The 16,213-nt window shown below is 34.3% G+C and overlaps 2 protein-coding genes across 2 annotated transcripts; one reads left to right on the top strand and one right to left on the bottom strand.

Annotated features, from left to right (window-relative positions):
- Positions 1-302: 302 nt before the first annotated feature.
- Positions 303-3,229, top strand: LOC106752764 (glyceraldehyde-3-phosphate dehydrogenase, cytosolic). The gene is made up of 12 exons (XM_014634520.2): positions 303-413; positions 554-577; positions 679-779; positions 917-1,032; positions 1,136-1,235; positions 1,435-1,581; positions 1,675-1,735; positions 1,830-1,927; positions 2,038-2,180; positions 2,329-2,412; positions 2,555-2,644; positions 2,809-3,229. Exons 1-12 carry the CDS (start codon positions 410-412, stop codon positions 2,855-2,857), a joined length of 1,017 nt encoding a protein of 338 aa, XP_014490006.1. The 5' UTR covers positions 303-409; the 3' UTR covers positions 2,858-3,229.
- A 10,737-nt stretch (positions 3,230-13,966) lies between these two features.
- Positions 13,967-14,743, bottom strand: LOC106752705 (uncharacterized mitochondrial protein AtMg00810-like). Its single transcript, XM_014634438.1, has one exon. It carries the CDS (start codon positions 14,741-14,743, stop codon positions 13,967-13,969), a length of 777 nt encoding a protein of 258 aa, XP_014489924.1.
- Positions 14,744-16,213: the final 1,470 nt, after the last annotated feature.

The following is a 16,213-nucleotide window of genomic DNA, read 5'->3' on the forward strand; positions in this document are numbered from 1 at the left end:
ATTGATTAGCTTTTAATTTTAGCAATACAAGTTAAGTAAAAAAAGCATAGATGGTTTGAATTGATCAAAAACAATTTTTTTTGAGAATAATAGTAAATAGCAGAAAATCCTAAACCTTCAACAACGTTACAAAACCATTTAAGAAAACTATTAAAATAGAAAGAATGGAATATTCGCATATTGCAGTGAAACATAATATGACTGGGAGTTCCGGTAATAATAGTCACTCTCTCAACGGAATTTACTTGAGGCACATACCGGTTATTCCGGTCGTTTACTCTTCTGTCTCTCTTTTCCTACCTTATTAAAACCCTACCTCACTAAATCACTTCACCACCTCACTCATACTTAGTTCTGTTCTCAACTTCTGCTATTTTTTCTATCCCTAATTTTTCTCTCTTCACCAGTTATGGGTATGCAAATAGTCACTACATTTTTCTCAATTTTTTCATTTATTTTCTCTTCTCTTCGTTTTCACCCCTTTTCCGTTTCTCATCTTTTTGTTCTTTCTGTTTCGTTTTCCTTTTTTTTTCCAATGAATTTCATGGATCAGGCAAGGTCAAGATCGGAATCAACGGTACACCATCTTCATCCTCTTCCTTCAGATCACTTCAACACTTTTTCAACTGTTTCATTTTCGTTTTTCTTTTTCATATTTATTTATTTGAAATCTAACAGGATTTGGAAGAATTGGCCGTTTGGTGGCCAGGGTGGCTCTTCAGAGAGACGATGTGGAACTCGTTGCTGTTAACGATCCCTTCATCACCACCGATTACATGGTACACATCTTCTCTTCTCCCTCGCTGTCACCACTATAACATGATTTTTTTACTGTTCAGATCGGCAAGCTTTTTCATTTCTATATTGTTATTAGCCGTTAGATCTGGTTGTTCACGGTGTTTGGTTGCTTCTGTAGACATACATGTTTAAATACGACAGTGTTCACGGACACTGGAAGCATCACGATGTCACCGTGAAAGACTCCAATACCCTTCTCTTTGGTGAGAAGCCAGTCACTGTTTTTGGACACAGGTCTATTTTTCACCCTTTTTCATGACTTTCACTGTTTCCCTTTGCATTTTTATGTTGTAATTTTTCGTCTCTTCGTGCGGTTAAATCTTTTGTTAATCCTCAGGAATCCTGAAGAGATCCCATGGGGTACGACCGGAGCTGATATCATTGTTGAGTCCACCGGAGTTTTCACCGATAAGGACAAGGCCGCCGCACATTTGAAGGTTTCTATTTACAGCACTACCCTTTAACTCTGTTACGTAATTATTTACACGCGTTGATATTTTCTGTGTTCTATGTTTGAAGTATTGTATCCTAATTTTGCTGCTTTTTTTGAAATATTGTTTGAGATTTATATTTTTAGGCGATTTAGTGTGAGGTGGAATTTTAATGTTTGTTTTGTTTGTCTTTTTATTAATCCAGGGTGGTGCTAAGAAGGTTATTATTTCTGCCCCCAGCAAGGATGCTCCCATGTTTGTTGTTGGTGTTAACGAGCACGAGTACAAGCCAGAGCTTGATATCATTTCCAATGCCAGCTGCACAACCAACTGCCTTGCTCCTCTCGCCAAGGTTTGCTGTTTGCCCGATTACGTGTAATATATTTTATTTTGTTGATTGTGTTGTGACTACTATAGTTCTAATTGTTTCTTGTTAACTTTGCAGGTTATTAATGACAGATTTGGCATTGTTGAGGGTTTGATGACCACAGTTCATTCCATCACTGGTGAGCCTCTCCCTATATGGTTTTCCGGTTGCATATTTTTGCTCCTACGTACTACTTACTGAGTTTGGTTTATGTTATTGTTTTTGCAAACCAGCTACCCAGAAGACTGTTGATGGACCATCAGCCAAAGACTGGAGAGGTGGAAGAGCTGCTTCATTTAACATCATTCCTAGCAGCACTGGAGCTGCCAAGGTGAATATGTTTTGCTTTTTCTGGTTTTGCCACAGATTGATATTGTATTGTGTACAGAGAACTCTTTTGGTTTTTGGTTTTTATATATATTCTCATTCTTCTGTGCCAAGGCTGTTGGGAAAGTTCTTCCTTCTTTGAATGGAAAGTTGACTGGAATGGCATTCCGTGTCCCCACCGTGGATGTTTCCGTTGTTGACCTCACAGTGAGGCTGGAGAAGAGTGCCAGCTATGACGAAATTAAAAATGCTATCAAGTAAGGACAGAATACTCTTATTGATGTTTTGGTGGTGAATCTTATGCACATTTTTGTGACTCTTGCTATTCGAATTTCAATTCAAGAGGTGCGCCCATTTCGGGATTGGTCCTTGCCCATTGTCTTATATAAATGTTGTCTTTCTCAGGGAGGAATCCGAGGGCAAGTTGAAGGGAATTCTTGGTTACACCGAAGATGATGTGGTCTCCACCGACTTTGTGGGTGACAGCAGGTATAAATTTTGCCATAGTTGGGAAATTATTCACCATAAATGGTCACTTAGTGATGCTTCCTTTCCAAGTTTTTGTTGCCTTGTGTTGTTGACATAATTCATTTATCTGTTATTGAATTTGTTTGTCATATCATTTTTCCAGATCAAGTATTTTTGATGCAAAGGCTGGAATTGCATTGAACAAAAATTTTGTGAAGCTCGTCTCGTGGTACGACAATGAGTGGGGATACAGGTAATCTACTTCAAACCTTTATTATATATATAACAGTGTGGTAGTGCGCGAGGTAACAGATTTTTGATTGATTAATTATTAACAATGTATTAATGACGCGAATCTTTTATGATTTATTATTAATTGAGGTAGATCTAATACCGGCTGTGTTCCATGTCTTGCAGCTCACGTGTGATTGACCTGCTTGTTCACGTTGCCAAAATCTCTCTTTAAGCTGGTACTGCACAGTAGTACTTTGTTTCTACGATTTTCTGCGTCCAGTAATGTCTTTCTGGAGCAAAAGTGAGAGGTCTGAATAAATAATCGGTTAGTTGATGCAGTGGTATTTATGTACCCTGTGAGGAGTAGAGCTCTTTTTGGGGCATTTGGTATTGTCTTATGAAGGGGGGTGGAGTTTTTGGATTTCTGGATAATTGCGAATGTACTTTGGATTTTTATGTACTAGCTGATGTACTTGTCTCTATTATTTGTTATAGTGGATATTTGACCCTCCATTTTTCGTTTGTGGTTCTCATTTGATGGTGTGCTTGGTTTGAATCATGGATTCGTGGCTGAAATAATAAATCGACATTTTGTCTTAGTTCATATTGGGTGTACCCTGATTTTCAAAACTTAATGTCGTGTTTTTGTTGAAACCAACAAAACTTTTTGGAATGTATAGATACTCTGAATCAGGTCACATATTTGAAGGTCTCTCACTCACAATGTTCAAGAAGACGAGATGTAACGAAGAAGAGATGAAAGGGTTTAAATCCGTGATGAAATAGAGAAATACAGAAAAAGTGACCATGTGCTTGGAATTTATTTAGTAATTGCCCATTTATGATGTAGTTTTAATTAAAAGTCGATGCCGACTAATCTAAATTACGATGAATCGTAAGGTTCAGTTTTACACAACAAACTTGATTTGCTTTCTATTGTTGCTTGGCTATCATGGTTTTTGAAATGGAAAGACATTTTTAGTCTTTTTATAAAAGAATATTTTTAAAATTTTTTGTACCTAATCAAAGTCGAAGTTCATTAGTCTAGTGCTCACATTTTGTATAGAATCTTAGTGGTTTTTTTTTTTTTAATCTTTTGTTGTTGGTGTTAATAACGAGGTTCTTCTTGCATCCTTTTTTTTTTCTTTTTTTCTTCCTGCACCGCCATATAATATGCAATTTCCTAAAATATGTTGTATGGTATGGAAAGTATTTCTAGATCTACAATCCAAAAAAATTGTACTTATAAAAAGTTTTCTTCTACTTTACTAATTTTTTCTATTCGGTCTTTGTTCTTTAAATTTTCTTCTTCTACAAGATAAGTGGTATTATTTGAGGTTCAAGTCAGGTATTATTGGATATTCAAATCAGTGTAAAAAGTTAGAAATTTGATCAAAATGTGATTAATAGAAAAAGTAAAGTAAAAATTCGATTAAAATTATATTTATAATTATTTTATTATCCATGAATCCTTATTTAGATGAGTTTCTATTATTGGTCCTTTGGGATCATTTTCTTAACGGTGATAAGTCAGTACATTTGAGTCAATTAAGTTGTTAATGTTGATGTGACAAAGTTAAAAGGCATCATAGACTTATTGCAGTTCACTATAGAGTTTTCAGAATTAGAATCATAAATCTGCAGTATTAACCAATTCATTGAGACATTTTGTTTGACTACTTCATATTTTAAATTTTGTCATGACTCGTTCAATTTACTTTGTTTAATTGTTTGACGACTGCATATTTTAAATTTTGTCTGGTTCATTTTACTTTGTTTAATTGCTTTGTTCAATTTACTTTGTTTAATTGCTTTGAAGGGAACCCCAAGCAGAGGAATTTTGTTTGAACGAAATGGGAATGTAAGTGTGGAAGCATATACAAATGCAGACTATGCAGGCTCAATTGTGGACAGGAGGTCAATTACGGGGTATTGCACTTTCATTGGTGGAAATCTTGTGACTTGGAAGAGTAAAAAACAAAATGTGGTAGCCAAATCCAGTGCTGAAGTAGAATTCAGGGCAATGGCACAAGGGATATGTGAACTACTATGGTTAAAAATCATCTTGGAAGACTTAGGAATAAAGTTAGATGAATCAATGAGACTTTATTGTGATAACAAATCTGCTATTAGCATAGCTTATAATCCAGTGCAACATGATATAACCAAACATATCGAGATCAACAGGCATTTTATCAAAGAAAAATTAGATAGTAGTCTAATTTGTACTCCATATGTCTCTTCACAAGACAACCTTGCAGATATTCTAACAAAGGGACTGAACAAGAACAACTTCGAAAGTATTGTTTCCAAGCTGGGAATGGAAAATACATATTCACTAGCTTGAGGGGGAGTGTTAGAATCTTTTTATTTTATTAATTATATTTCTTCCTTATTTAGGAGATTATAATTATCAATTATGATTATATCCCTGAAATATAGGGATTCTTTCTTTAGGAGCTATTATTATATTTCCTAAAATAGCTTTCTAGCATTGTATATATGGATTTGTAATCTCAGCATAATATAACATACGTTTTATCCTAAATAATGAGAACATATTGATTTAAGACTCTCATTCTAAAATACAAGATATAGGAAATCTTATCTATTTTTTTGTGTGTTGTGATGAGAGTGTTCTAAGGTTTTGTATCCCTTGTGCTGAGACTTTGAGAACTTGGTGTTGGCACATAGTGAGAACTTTCACTAGCGTTGTGATTGAGTGTTGTTGTTGTTCCTAACTGAAGCCTATCATCCTTTGTGAAGATTCAAAGGAGGTGTTTATTCTTTGTGAAGATTCAAAGGAGGTGATCATTCTTCATGAAGAATTCAGAGGAGGTGTTTATCCTTTGTGGTTTTCAGGGGAAGTGAATTTCATTTGTTAGGGTAACAAGAGAAGTATTCTAAATCTTAAACTTGTTTATTTCTTTGTGATTGTAGTTGGTTTTGTGATAGTGGATCGTTAATTCTCATTTGAGATTAACAACTGGACGTAGGATCCTTGTGATCTAAACCAGTATAAAATCACCTGTGCAATTTTCTCTCTTCCTTACTTTCTCATTTGTTTTAATTTATCGTTAAGGAATTTGAATTATAAGAGAAAATTATTAAAGGCTTAGTTTGCGATAAGAAACCAATTCATCCCCCTTTTGGTTTGTTGTTCACACTAGCTATTCCGTTGCACTGCTTTGACAGAAAGGTATAAAAGAAAAAGGCAAAAGCAAAAGGCAAAAAAAGCAAAAACAAAAAGCAAAAAGTAAAAGAATGTTCATGTACTACTACCACTACTTTTTTGGTGTGCACTCTCATGTTGATTTTGTGAGGTATTTACATGAATGTGATGCTATTTACATGAATGTGCTACTACTTTTATAGCCATGCTAGTTGCAATTGGTGTTAAAAGTGTGACCATAAGTCACCATTTGCACAAAATTTGCTAAAGACAAAAAACACCATAATCTTATCTAGTAATTTTTGGTTTTGTGTATCTAATCTAGAGCTTTTCTGTAGGACTTTCTTTTGTTGAGCTAACCTTCTTTCTTGACCATTTATTTTCTTTATTGTCTCCTTGTTATTCATGGTTTTGTCTATATCAAATCCCTTTTGAATAACCTTTGTTCATTTTAGACCTTTTTATTGCTTTCTCCTTGGACTCTTTTGGCTTTTACGGTGTTATTTCCCTTTGTATGGTGTAGATTTGTTGGAGGTCTTGTTGTTGGATCCTAGATGTTGGAGGTCTTGTTGTAAATTTGAGGTCTTAACTTAACAAAAGAGTAAACACTTGATGGTAAAAGTGATTTATGTGTATTTCTTTTTGAGTTATAATATGGGAACAACAAACCTAAATAGAAGTAAACCTAAGAACAATTAAGAAATAAAATTAAAATATTTTTCTTACCATAAAAATTCATTTTTTATAACTAATTTGTCTTACCATATATCTTAAATAAACGTGTCACCGTAATACATTTTCTTAAAATAAGCATGTGAAAGATTCAAGTGTGTCTGTGTTGTCAAAACACTAGTGCAGTGAAGGGAAACGACCGCGGTTATTTTTGACTATACGTCGCGGTTTTAGAACCGCGACATATACGGGCGAGGTAAAAAGTCTGGGACTTTAGGCCGCGGTTCCAACCGCGGTAATAACCTGGGGATATAACATCGGTTCTTTATTGAACCGCGGTCAAAACCCATTTTTTTTTAAAAAAAAATTGTCTAACCTTTTGACCGCGGTTCCAATCGCGGTAATAGACCTGCTGGAACCGCGGCATATTCCCTTTTTTTTTTAAAAAAAAATCGTCTAACTTTCTACCGCGGTTTTGGCCACAACCGCGGCCTATTCTCCTGAAATTTTTTTCAACAGCAGGTCTGTTTTTGTGATATCCAGTATCACAAAAACAAACCTGCATATCAACGCAGATTCAACACAATAATCAATATTTACATCCAATTTCGATCCATACGTAAATATTCTGACTTTAAAATAAAAAATCATACTATCATAAAAATTATACAATTATACAAAATCTAAGGATACAAAATTATATGATCATTCAATCACATATTCAATCATACAAAATTATACAATCTAATAAAAGTAAAATTTAAACATTAATATAAGAACCTGATAGTGTGAAAAGCCAATAACAATGAACAACCCGCGATCAAAACGCTAGAAAATTCAACTCTAAAAAAATTCAAACCTGTAAAAATATACAAACAAATATTAGTTTTAGAAATAAAAACAAACATCAAAACACAATTTACCTCTAAGGGGAAGAATCGGAAAAACCAATAAAAAGACGTTTCGAATGATTTTGATCGGTTAAAACTCTTTCCCAACATTGACAATGGCCACGACACCAAACAAAAATGGGTTTAAACGGTGAAAAATGATTGAAAATGGAAGNAGAGGATCGCNTGACGAAGGAGGCTNTGAAACTGTTTGCNCGTGAAGAAGAAGGAAGATGATGACATTGTTCCTGTGTCTTTTATTTTTGTAACCTAAGCAAGGGAATAGACCGCGGTTCACCACTTAACCGAGGCCTATTCTCTTGAAAAAAAATTCTAAATACATCTGAAATGACATTTTTGAAATTTTTTTCAAACTTTATGTCGCGGTTCACCGCCAAACCGCGGCCTATTCCCTTAAATATTCAAAATTTAAAATTTCGTAGGGGAAATAGACCGCAGTTCCCCTTAGAACCGCGGTCTATTCCCCTGAATTTTTTTCTTGCAAATTTCTGACTTCTCGCCAAGTCACATCTGAAAAAAAATTGCAGGGGAATATACCGCGGTTCTGCGGGGAACCGCGGTATATTCCCCTGCAATTTTTTTCAGAACTGCTTTTCCTGAACTTTTTTTTTTTTTGCAAGGGGAATATACCGCGGTTCTCCCCCTGAATTTTTTCCTGCAAATTTCTGACTTCTCGACAAGTCAGATCTGAAAAAAAATTGCAGGGGAATATATCGCGGTTCTGAGAGGAATGTCAGAATTTTGCAGAGGAAATAGGCCGCGGCCTATACTGTCGATATAATTTCAAAAATGCCACCGTGCAATATTATGCTTCGGTTTCTATTGAACCGCGGCATAATGTGCGCGGTAAAAGATCGATTTTTACTAGTGAAAGTGCTGTAAAGTAACGGCAATATAATTAGATTTTCCTACGTAACAGCATTGTTGTACATTACATTCATCATATATGTATAATTGATATTTTACAATCATTCCTTTTCCATTATAAAATTGTTGTCTTGTTGTTCACAAGAAAAGTTAAAGGAAATTCTTGGTCACATTGAAGATGATGTGGTTTCCACCGACTTTGTGGGTGATAATAGGTAATAGGTTCAGATTGTGTTACAGTTGAGAATTTATTGAACACACATGGTTTTATGGATGAAATCCTCTACTTTTTCTAATAAACAGTTAAGAAAAGGTCTTATGTGCATGTTGAGTCATATGATTTTGTATCAACCTTTTACCTTTTCTTTTGTTTCACTGTTCACATTCATCTTTAACCTTTTTCTTGTATAATGATTTATTGTGTATGGTAGCATTAATTTCTCGTAATGGAAGTGCTATTCTGATTTTATTAGTGTATTTGTGCTGCTCACTGTCACACCCATATATAGGTATTTAGTTTCATTATGAGATGTGCAATTTTCATTAGAAAATGTGATGAAAATTTTACAAGTTGATTTGGTGAGATAGAATGGAATTTAAAATTTATTTTTCAAAAGTTTTTACTAAATTAACCCTGAATATAAATAAAAAACAGTTGTTGGTTTGAAATTCTCTCTTCTAATTTTGTACTTTTTAATAATTCTTAAATAATTATTGTTGGAAAGTAGTGACGGAACATATGTGTGTTTGGTTTAAATAAAACAAGGTTCCAATTAGTTGATAAGACTTTTTGATATGTCTGATAGCACATAGTGTGTTGCTCCCTCCACCTTTTCAAGTGAGTCTTGCATCTCTTCACTATTTTAATTTATTTCAAAAATATTTTACACCTTCCTACTATTTTCTTTTATTCCAAAAATACTTTACACCTCCCTAATATCCTTAATAATCTTTCTATTTCTCTCTCTATATTAATAGAGCATTTACATGATTCAGATTTGAATTTGTGATATATTACAAAATATAAAATTCAGATGAAACTTCAATATTAGTACTTTTACTATTTCCATTTCATAAAATTAAAAGTTAGATGCAAATAGAGAATAATAAACATAATAATATTAATAGTAAATAATGATATATTATTATTATTATATATACTAATGACGAAAGAACTAAATTAATTCTAAATCTTTAACAAATAACTTTTTTTTTATATTTTAAGTATTTAATAATATTTTTATATTATTTATCTAATAAATTAAATATTTTCTTCAAATTATTTGAGTCAAACATGTCAGTGAGTTAAAACATAATATAATGTTAAAAATTATAGATATTATATGTAAAAAAAACACACATATATAAACATTTTTTTAGAAATTTAGAACAAAATTTTACTATTTATTAAGTAATTTGAAAAGAAAAAAAATATATTCAACAACGAAAATAAGATTGAATCAAACTTATTTAAGAAAATATATCACAAGTTGAAATCAAATTTGAGTCATGCAAATGCTACATTAATGAGCCATGTAAATGCTCCATTAATGTAGACAAAGATGGTTAAGGATGGTGGGGAGGTGTAGGGTATTTATAGAATAAAAGAAAATAGTGAGAAGGTGCATGACCCACTTGGAGATGAAGGGAACAACACCCTAGCACCTATCTTTATCACCTTAATTATTTCAAACAATTAATTGGAAATCCAAGTATAAGTCCACATTAAATAAAAAAAAAAAAATAGTGTGTATTTCCTGTAAACTTCCTCTTCGATTGACTCAACACAATAATCAAATAAGTGATTTTAAAGTAATCACCAAAAAAAATTAAAATATAAAAATCTTTAACTAAACTTTTTTAAAGAGTTAATAGTCAACATATCATACATTTTAGGTTTAAACCATTTAGTTATCCCTATTTTTGGGAGAAGTTTTTCCATTTTGATCCCCGTCTTATTAGAATCCCTAATTGAGTCCCTATAAGTGCTAATTTCAATCAATTAAGCCCCTGTCGTTAAATTTAGTTAACGGGGTTAACTTTTTTGCACAGTTGGAAGGATGACCTGTTAATTTTTGTAAACGTGACCTATTTAGAGTTGAAACGTGGCATGAATTGAGTCTCATAAGTGCTAATTTCAATCTAATTCATGTCACGTTTCAACTCTAAATAAGTCACGTTTACAAAAATTAACAGGTTATCCTTCAAGCTGTGCAAAAAAGTTAACCCCATTAACTAAATTTAACGGCAGAGGCTTAATTGATTAAAATTAGCACTTATAGGGACTCAATTGGGGATTCTAATAAGACGGGATCAAAATGGAAAAACCTCTCTCAAAAATAGGGACAACTAAATGGTTTAAACCTACATTTTATTAAATATAGTATAGAACTTTTAGAGAAATTTATTTTGTCTAATTTACTTTCATTAGTAAATAGTTGAAATATATGATGCACCGCATGTGTCTTGTTTTTTAGATAATTAATTTAATTTTTAGAAATAATTAAATTAAAATAAATAGTTATTTAAAAAGATAAAATGATAAAATAATTATTTTAATTCAAAAAATAATTAAATTTAAATTAACAATCATTTAAAGATAAAATTAATAATTAATTATTTTAATTCAAAATAACTGTTTCTTACAAAATAACATTGAAAAGTTAATTTTCATTTAAAATAACGGTTAGTTGAATAATGAAATTGAGAAGAAAATGTATGAACAGTTATAATTTTTTTTCTACCTCTTAATTCCCGTCCGAACCTTTTTATTTTTCAAAATTTTCAACTTCATGGATTCAATTATACCATTTAGAAAGCAATATTAACATATGGGATAAACCAAATAGTTGCATTGTCTAATTCAATGTTTATTCCTGCCGATTTTATAGCACTTTGAAAACATTACAGAGAACAGTAAACATTTCTAAAGAAACCTTTAAACAAACAAGGCATACCCATCAAATATTTAACATTTTTAAAAATCAAACGCCGCTCACTATATGATATGACGTACCTATCAAAATACATGTATGGAAACCTAACAGGAAAATAATCGAGTGTCCATATGAGGAATCAAAATAAAAATGAGTTATAAAGAAGAGTTGTAAAATCAAATGGAAAAGTCAAAGGAGAAGAAATAACTTGACAAGTTAAAAGGTGATTCAGTAAGAGTCTGTTTTGGGGAGTATAAGGTCACATGTTCGAATCCAAGAGAGCACAAATAATGTGATTTGTTTAGTTCTGAAAGGGGAATTTCCTTCATGATCTGGGGGAGGGGTTTTCTAGCAAGCATAATGGGTTCTTAATAGCGAGTACAATAGAGGCTTGAAGGTATTTGGTGACTTGTTAAGAGTAGAAAGATATAGTATGCCTTTAAGGTCTTGTTCACTTGAGTGGATTTAAGAGAAAAATTTCGAAGGTAATTTTTGTTGTTGTTTATTTGAATAGATTTGAAGGCCTTATAGTTGGGATCTTTGACGGTGATACTCTTAAAGTTTGGATCTTCTTTTTGTCTGTACAATGTAGTGGAAAGAGGTCCTTTGCGATTGTATGAGTTTGAGGAAGAGGATGAGTTACAAGAAGAGCAGTAGTGGTTTTTCATGATCATTGTTTAGCTTAGTGAGAGAGTCACGATGTTGAACCTCATGAAAGGTGGAGAACAAGAGATGTTCAGTGTTGACTATGGTGTGCCCATGGTGTAATCGAGGATAAGAAGATTTTCGTAGGAGTATTCCTCCCTACACCTCACATATTTCTCCCTGCACCTCCCATTTTACGGATTTACCCTTTATTTTTTAAATTTAAATGAAAATTAATAATGGATTAATCGTAACCAACAACAACATTCTTAATCACCAATAATCCTAAATTTTCATTGAATGTATAAATCTTAAATGTCATCTGTTGCCTTACATTCACCCCCTTCTCTTTTATTTTTTTACTTTCATTATTTACTTCTTCACTTTCACTTGCAGTGTTAAGTATTGTTGTAAGTTAAATAGTAGTGGTTGTACCCGTGCTATGGTAACAGAGGAGGAAGAAGATAATGGTTGTGCTGTGGACAGTAGAGGAAAAAGAAGGCAGCGAATGAGAAAGGAGATAAAGGTGTTGCGATGGTAGAAGTAGAAAATAAAAGAATATGAAAGGAGAAAATGGAGGCTGCCTTTGAATGTAAAAAAAAGAAAGTGTTGCATGAAGCTTGCTCACTGTTTTAATAGCTTTGCTTATAACGTAACATAATAAAGCAAACCTATATACTAACAAAACCTAAAGCGCATAACAGTGAACGCATACCGCACATGCAACTGCGGAAACCCAGCTCCAAACGTAGACCTCATATCCAACTACGGTTAGCACGAAATGCAGGTCCAACTGCGGCGAAGACGAACTGCATTTCCAACTGCGGCAAAGACGATCCGCACTTCCAACTGCGGTCAAAGCCATCCGCACTTCCAACTGCGGCCAAGACCATCCGCACTTCTAACTGCGACTCTCATCAACTGCGACACCCCTGCACTTCTTTCAAGTGCAACCAGTTTCCATGATTATTCCTTCGACTTCGTTCCCTCAGCTCCACCGTGCGGAAATCCACCCACCGGAATAGACAAATCATTTTTAAAACACCAAGTAGACATATCATTTTTAACAGAGCAAGCATGGTTTTGACCGCAACAACCAAACATTTTAATTAAGCAAGATCAAACATTTTTTTCTTAACTAAGAGCAAGTATTTTACGGACGCGAAAGGTTATATCAAATGTTTGAGAAGATGAACCCTTGTTGCTGCTAGAACTCACCACACCAAAGGAAGGAGGAGGGAGGAAGTGAGGGCGGGAGGAAATGAACTGCGGCAGCAAAGAGACAAAGGGAGAAAAAATGGGGGTGTAGGGTTTGATATGCAGTTGCTTCAATAGTTTTATTCTTTACTGGGTCAGCTTTTTTAAAAAACAAAATATTCTCTGACAGAGATATAGATTGAAATAAAAAAATTAAGGGAGGTGTAGGCTGAAGTTGGTGAGGTGTAGGGAGAACCACTCTTTTCATAGAAGGGGAAAGAGGATGTTGGGGGTACAAACAAAGTCCTACATCACATAAAAAAGGGACAAATATGGGTTTATATACACTTAAGATACCTCCATTGGTAAAAGGCTTTTTAGAGTGATACCAAAAGCAAATTCGTAAGGATTTGACCAAAAGCGGACAATATCTTACTAGTGTGGAAATATATGTATTACTAGTTATAGTCTTAATACAGATATATGTTAGTGCTGGGTATATGAGAAATGGAGCAAACTTTTAGTAGGGATTTTATAAAATCTGTTATTATTTCTTTAAGGAAGTTTTACACATTTATGAATTTGTAGACAATTGAATTTGAATATTTGAGTTGTAAAAATTAATTGGATTCAATTTATTTAAAAAAATATTCTTGATTGTGAAAATTTTAATTTTAATACATTTTAGTGATACTCTAAAAATTCGGGTGTTACTTTTGGTATCAGAACCGAAAAACTTTAAGACCTTGAAAAGTGAGCTCGCTTAATTTTTGATTTGCATCTGTAAGGATTGTAACAAATGTGTTTTATTGATCTTGAAAGAGTAACCAGTGTACAATATATAGAATGTACATAACCATATTTAAGGAAAGAATATATCAATTATTTAAGACAGAATCAATTATGCAGAAACTAAATAAGGTAAACTATAATCAAATATATTATTTCCTATCATCCCCCCTCAAGCAAAGCGTGAGATTTGGTCCAACATGAAGCTTGGCTCTGAAGAATTGGAACAATGGTCGAGGCAGACTTTTAATGAATATGTCTGCTAGTTGGAGATCAGAAGGAATGAATTGAGTGATGAGTTTGTGAGATAGAACAAGCTCTTGAATAAAGTGATAATCAATATCAATATGTTTAGCGTGTTTGTGAGCCACCGGATTTTGGGAGAGGAATATAGCACTCTTGTTGTCACAAAGAAGAGTTGGCGCTTGATGGGAAATATGCAGATCATGTAGAAGATGAGTAAGCCATATTAGTTCAGCTGCTGCATTAGCCATGGCTCTATATTCTGATTCACAACTTGATCGAGCTACAGTTGGTTGTTTCTTAGCACTCCATGAGACGAGATTATCGCCTAAGAAGATGGAATAACCATAGGTAGATCGCCTAGTCTCAATACATCGAGCCCAATCAGCATCCGAGTATCCAAGAACATTAGGGGAAGCTCCACGGGTGAAGGATAGGCCATAGGACATGGTGCCCTTGACATATCGAAGGATGCGTTTAACTGCTTGAAAGTGATCAGTTGTTGGAGCTTGAAGAAATTGACTAACCAAATTTACCGCGTAGGACAATTCAGGACGAGTTATAATGAGATACTGGAGTGCACCAATGAGAGAGCGTAATTGAGTGAGATCAGAGAATGGATCTCCTGTGGTTGTCAGTTGAATATGAGGTTGAAGAGGTGTGGCTATCAGTTTTGCATCCAACATCTGGGCCCGAGATAAAATGTCTTGAGCGTATTTGGTCTAGCTAAGAAAGACACCATCGATAGTGTAGTGAACCTCAAGACCAAGAAAGTAATTTAGATGGCCTAAATCCTTGATAGCAAACTCAGTTTTGAACCTTGCCAAAAGTTTTTGAAGTAAAGAATTATTATTCCCTGTCAAAATTATGTCATCAACATAAACAAGTATATATAGAGTGGTAGCAGTGTTGTGGTAGGCAAATAAAGATGGATCCGCCTTGCTTCCGAGGAACCCAAGACTGAGCAAAAACGAGCTGAATCGTTGAAACCATGCAAGAGGGGCCTGTTTAAGGCCATAAAGAGCTTTCTGAAGTCGACAAACATGATTTGGGTATCGAGGATCAAGAACCCAGGAGATTGTTCCATATAGACAGGATGTGTCAGGTGCCCATTCAAGAATGCATTGTTGACATCCAATTGATGAAGAGGCCAATTATTCATTACTGCTAGAGTGAGAATGACACGAACAGTGGCAGCTTTAACAACAGGACTGAAGGTGTGATCATAGTCAAGACCAGGTGTTTGAGTGAAGCCTTGTGCAACTAACCATGCTTTTAATTTGTCAATTGACCCATCTAAAAGATATTTGTGCGAAACACCTATTTGGATCCTACAATGTTGGTGTTGGATGGACGTGGGACAAGATCCCAAGTATTGTTGGAGTGTAGGGCCAAGAGCTCTTTATGCATAGCATCCAACCAACCAGGATGTTTGGCAGCGGATTTGAATCCTTTGGGTGTAGAAGTGGTGAGCAAAGCATAAAGTAGAGAAGATGGTTGGTAGGTGGTAATGTCAGCAAAATGACGAGGCCTAAAAATACCTGAGTTGGCGTGTGTGACCATAGGATGAGTAGACTGGACACTACGGTGTATTTGTGGTTGAGTATGAGGCATGGAAACAACAGTTGAAGGAGTATCTTCAGCAGGACATAGACCACAAGGTGTGGTTGGTGAGTGCACAGTTTCCTTAGATAGTGGCAAAGAAGAAGCTGGTGCAGAAGCTGGAGTAGGAATTTTAGGTGTTGAGGTTGGTTCAGCAAATGAAGAAAAACCCAATCCGGAAATTGGAGATATAGTTCCTGTTTTTGAACATGGAAAAGAAAGTTCATCAAACTTGGCATGTCTTGTTACGTATAACCAGGAGATTGAAGGATCCAAACATTGAAATCCTTTATGGTTGCTGCTGTATCCAAGAAAAATACAAGGTGCACTGCGTGGAGACAATTTGTTAATGGCATAGTCATGGAGACAAGGATAAACCCGGTAGCCAAAAGGATGAAAGTGAGCATAATTAGGAGGAGTATTATATAAGGTCTCAAATGGAGAAACATCATTTAGAAGAGTGGTCGGTAACCAATTTATGACATAAACAGCACAACAAAAAGCATGTAGCCAATAATGAGCAGGGAGATGTGAATGAAAAAGCATTGCAAGAC

The sequence above is a fragment of the Vigna radiata genome, unplaced genomic scaffold (assembly GCF_000741045.1).
Source record: "Vigna radiata var. radiata cultivar VC1973A unplaced genomic scaffold, Vradiata_ver6 scaffold_43, whole genome shotgun sequence".
Taxonomy (NCBI): Eukaryota; Viridiplantae; Streptophyta; class Magnoliopsida; order Fabales; family Fabaceae; genus Vigna; species Vigna radiata.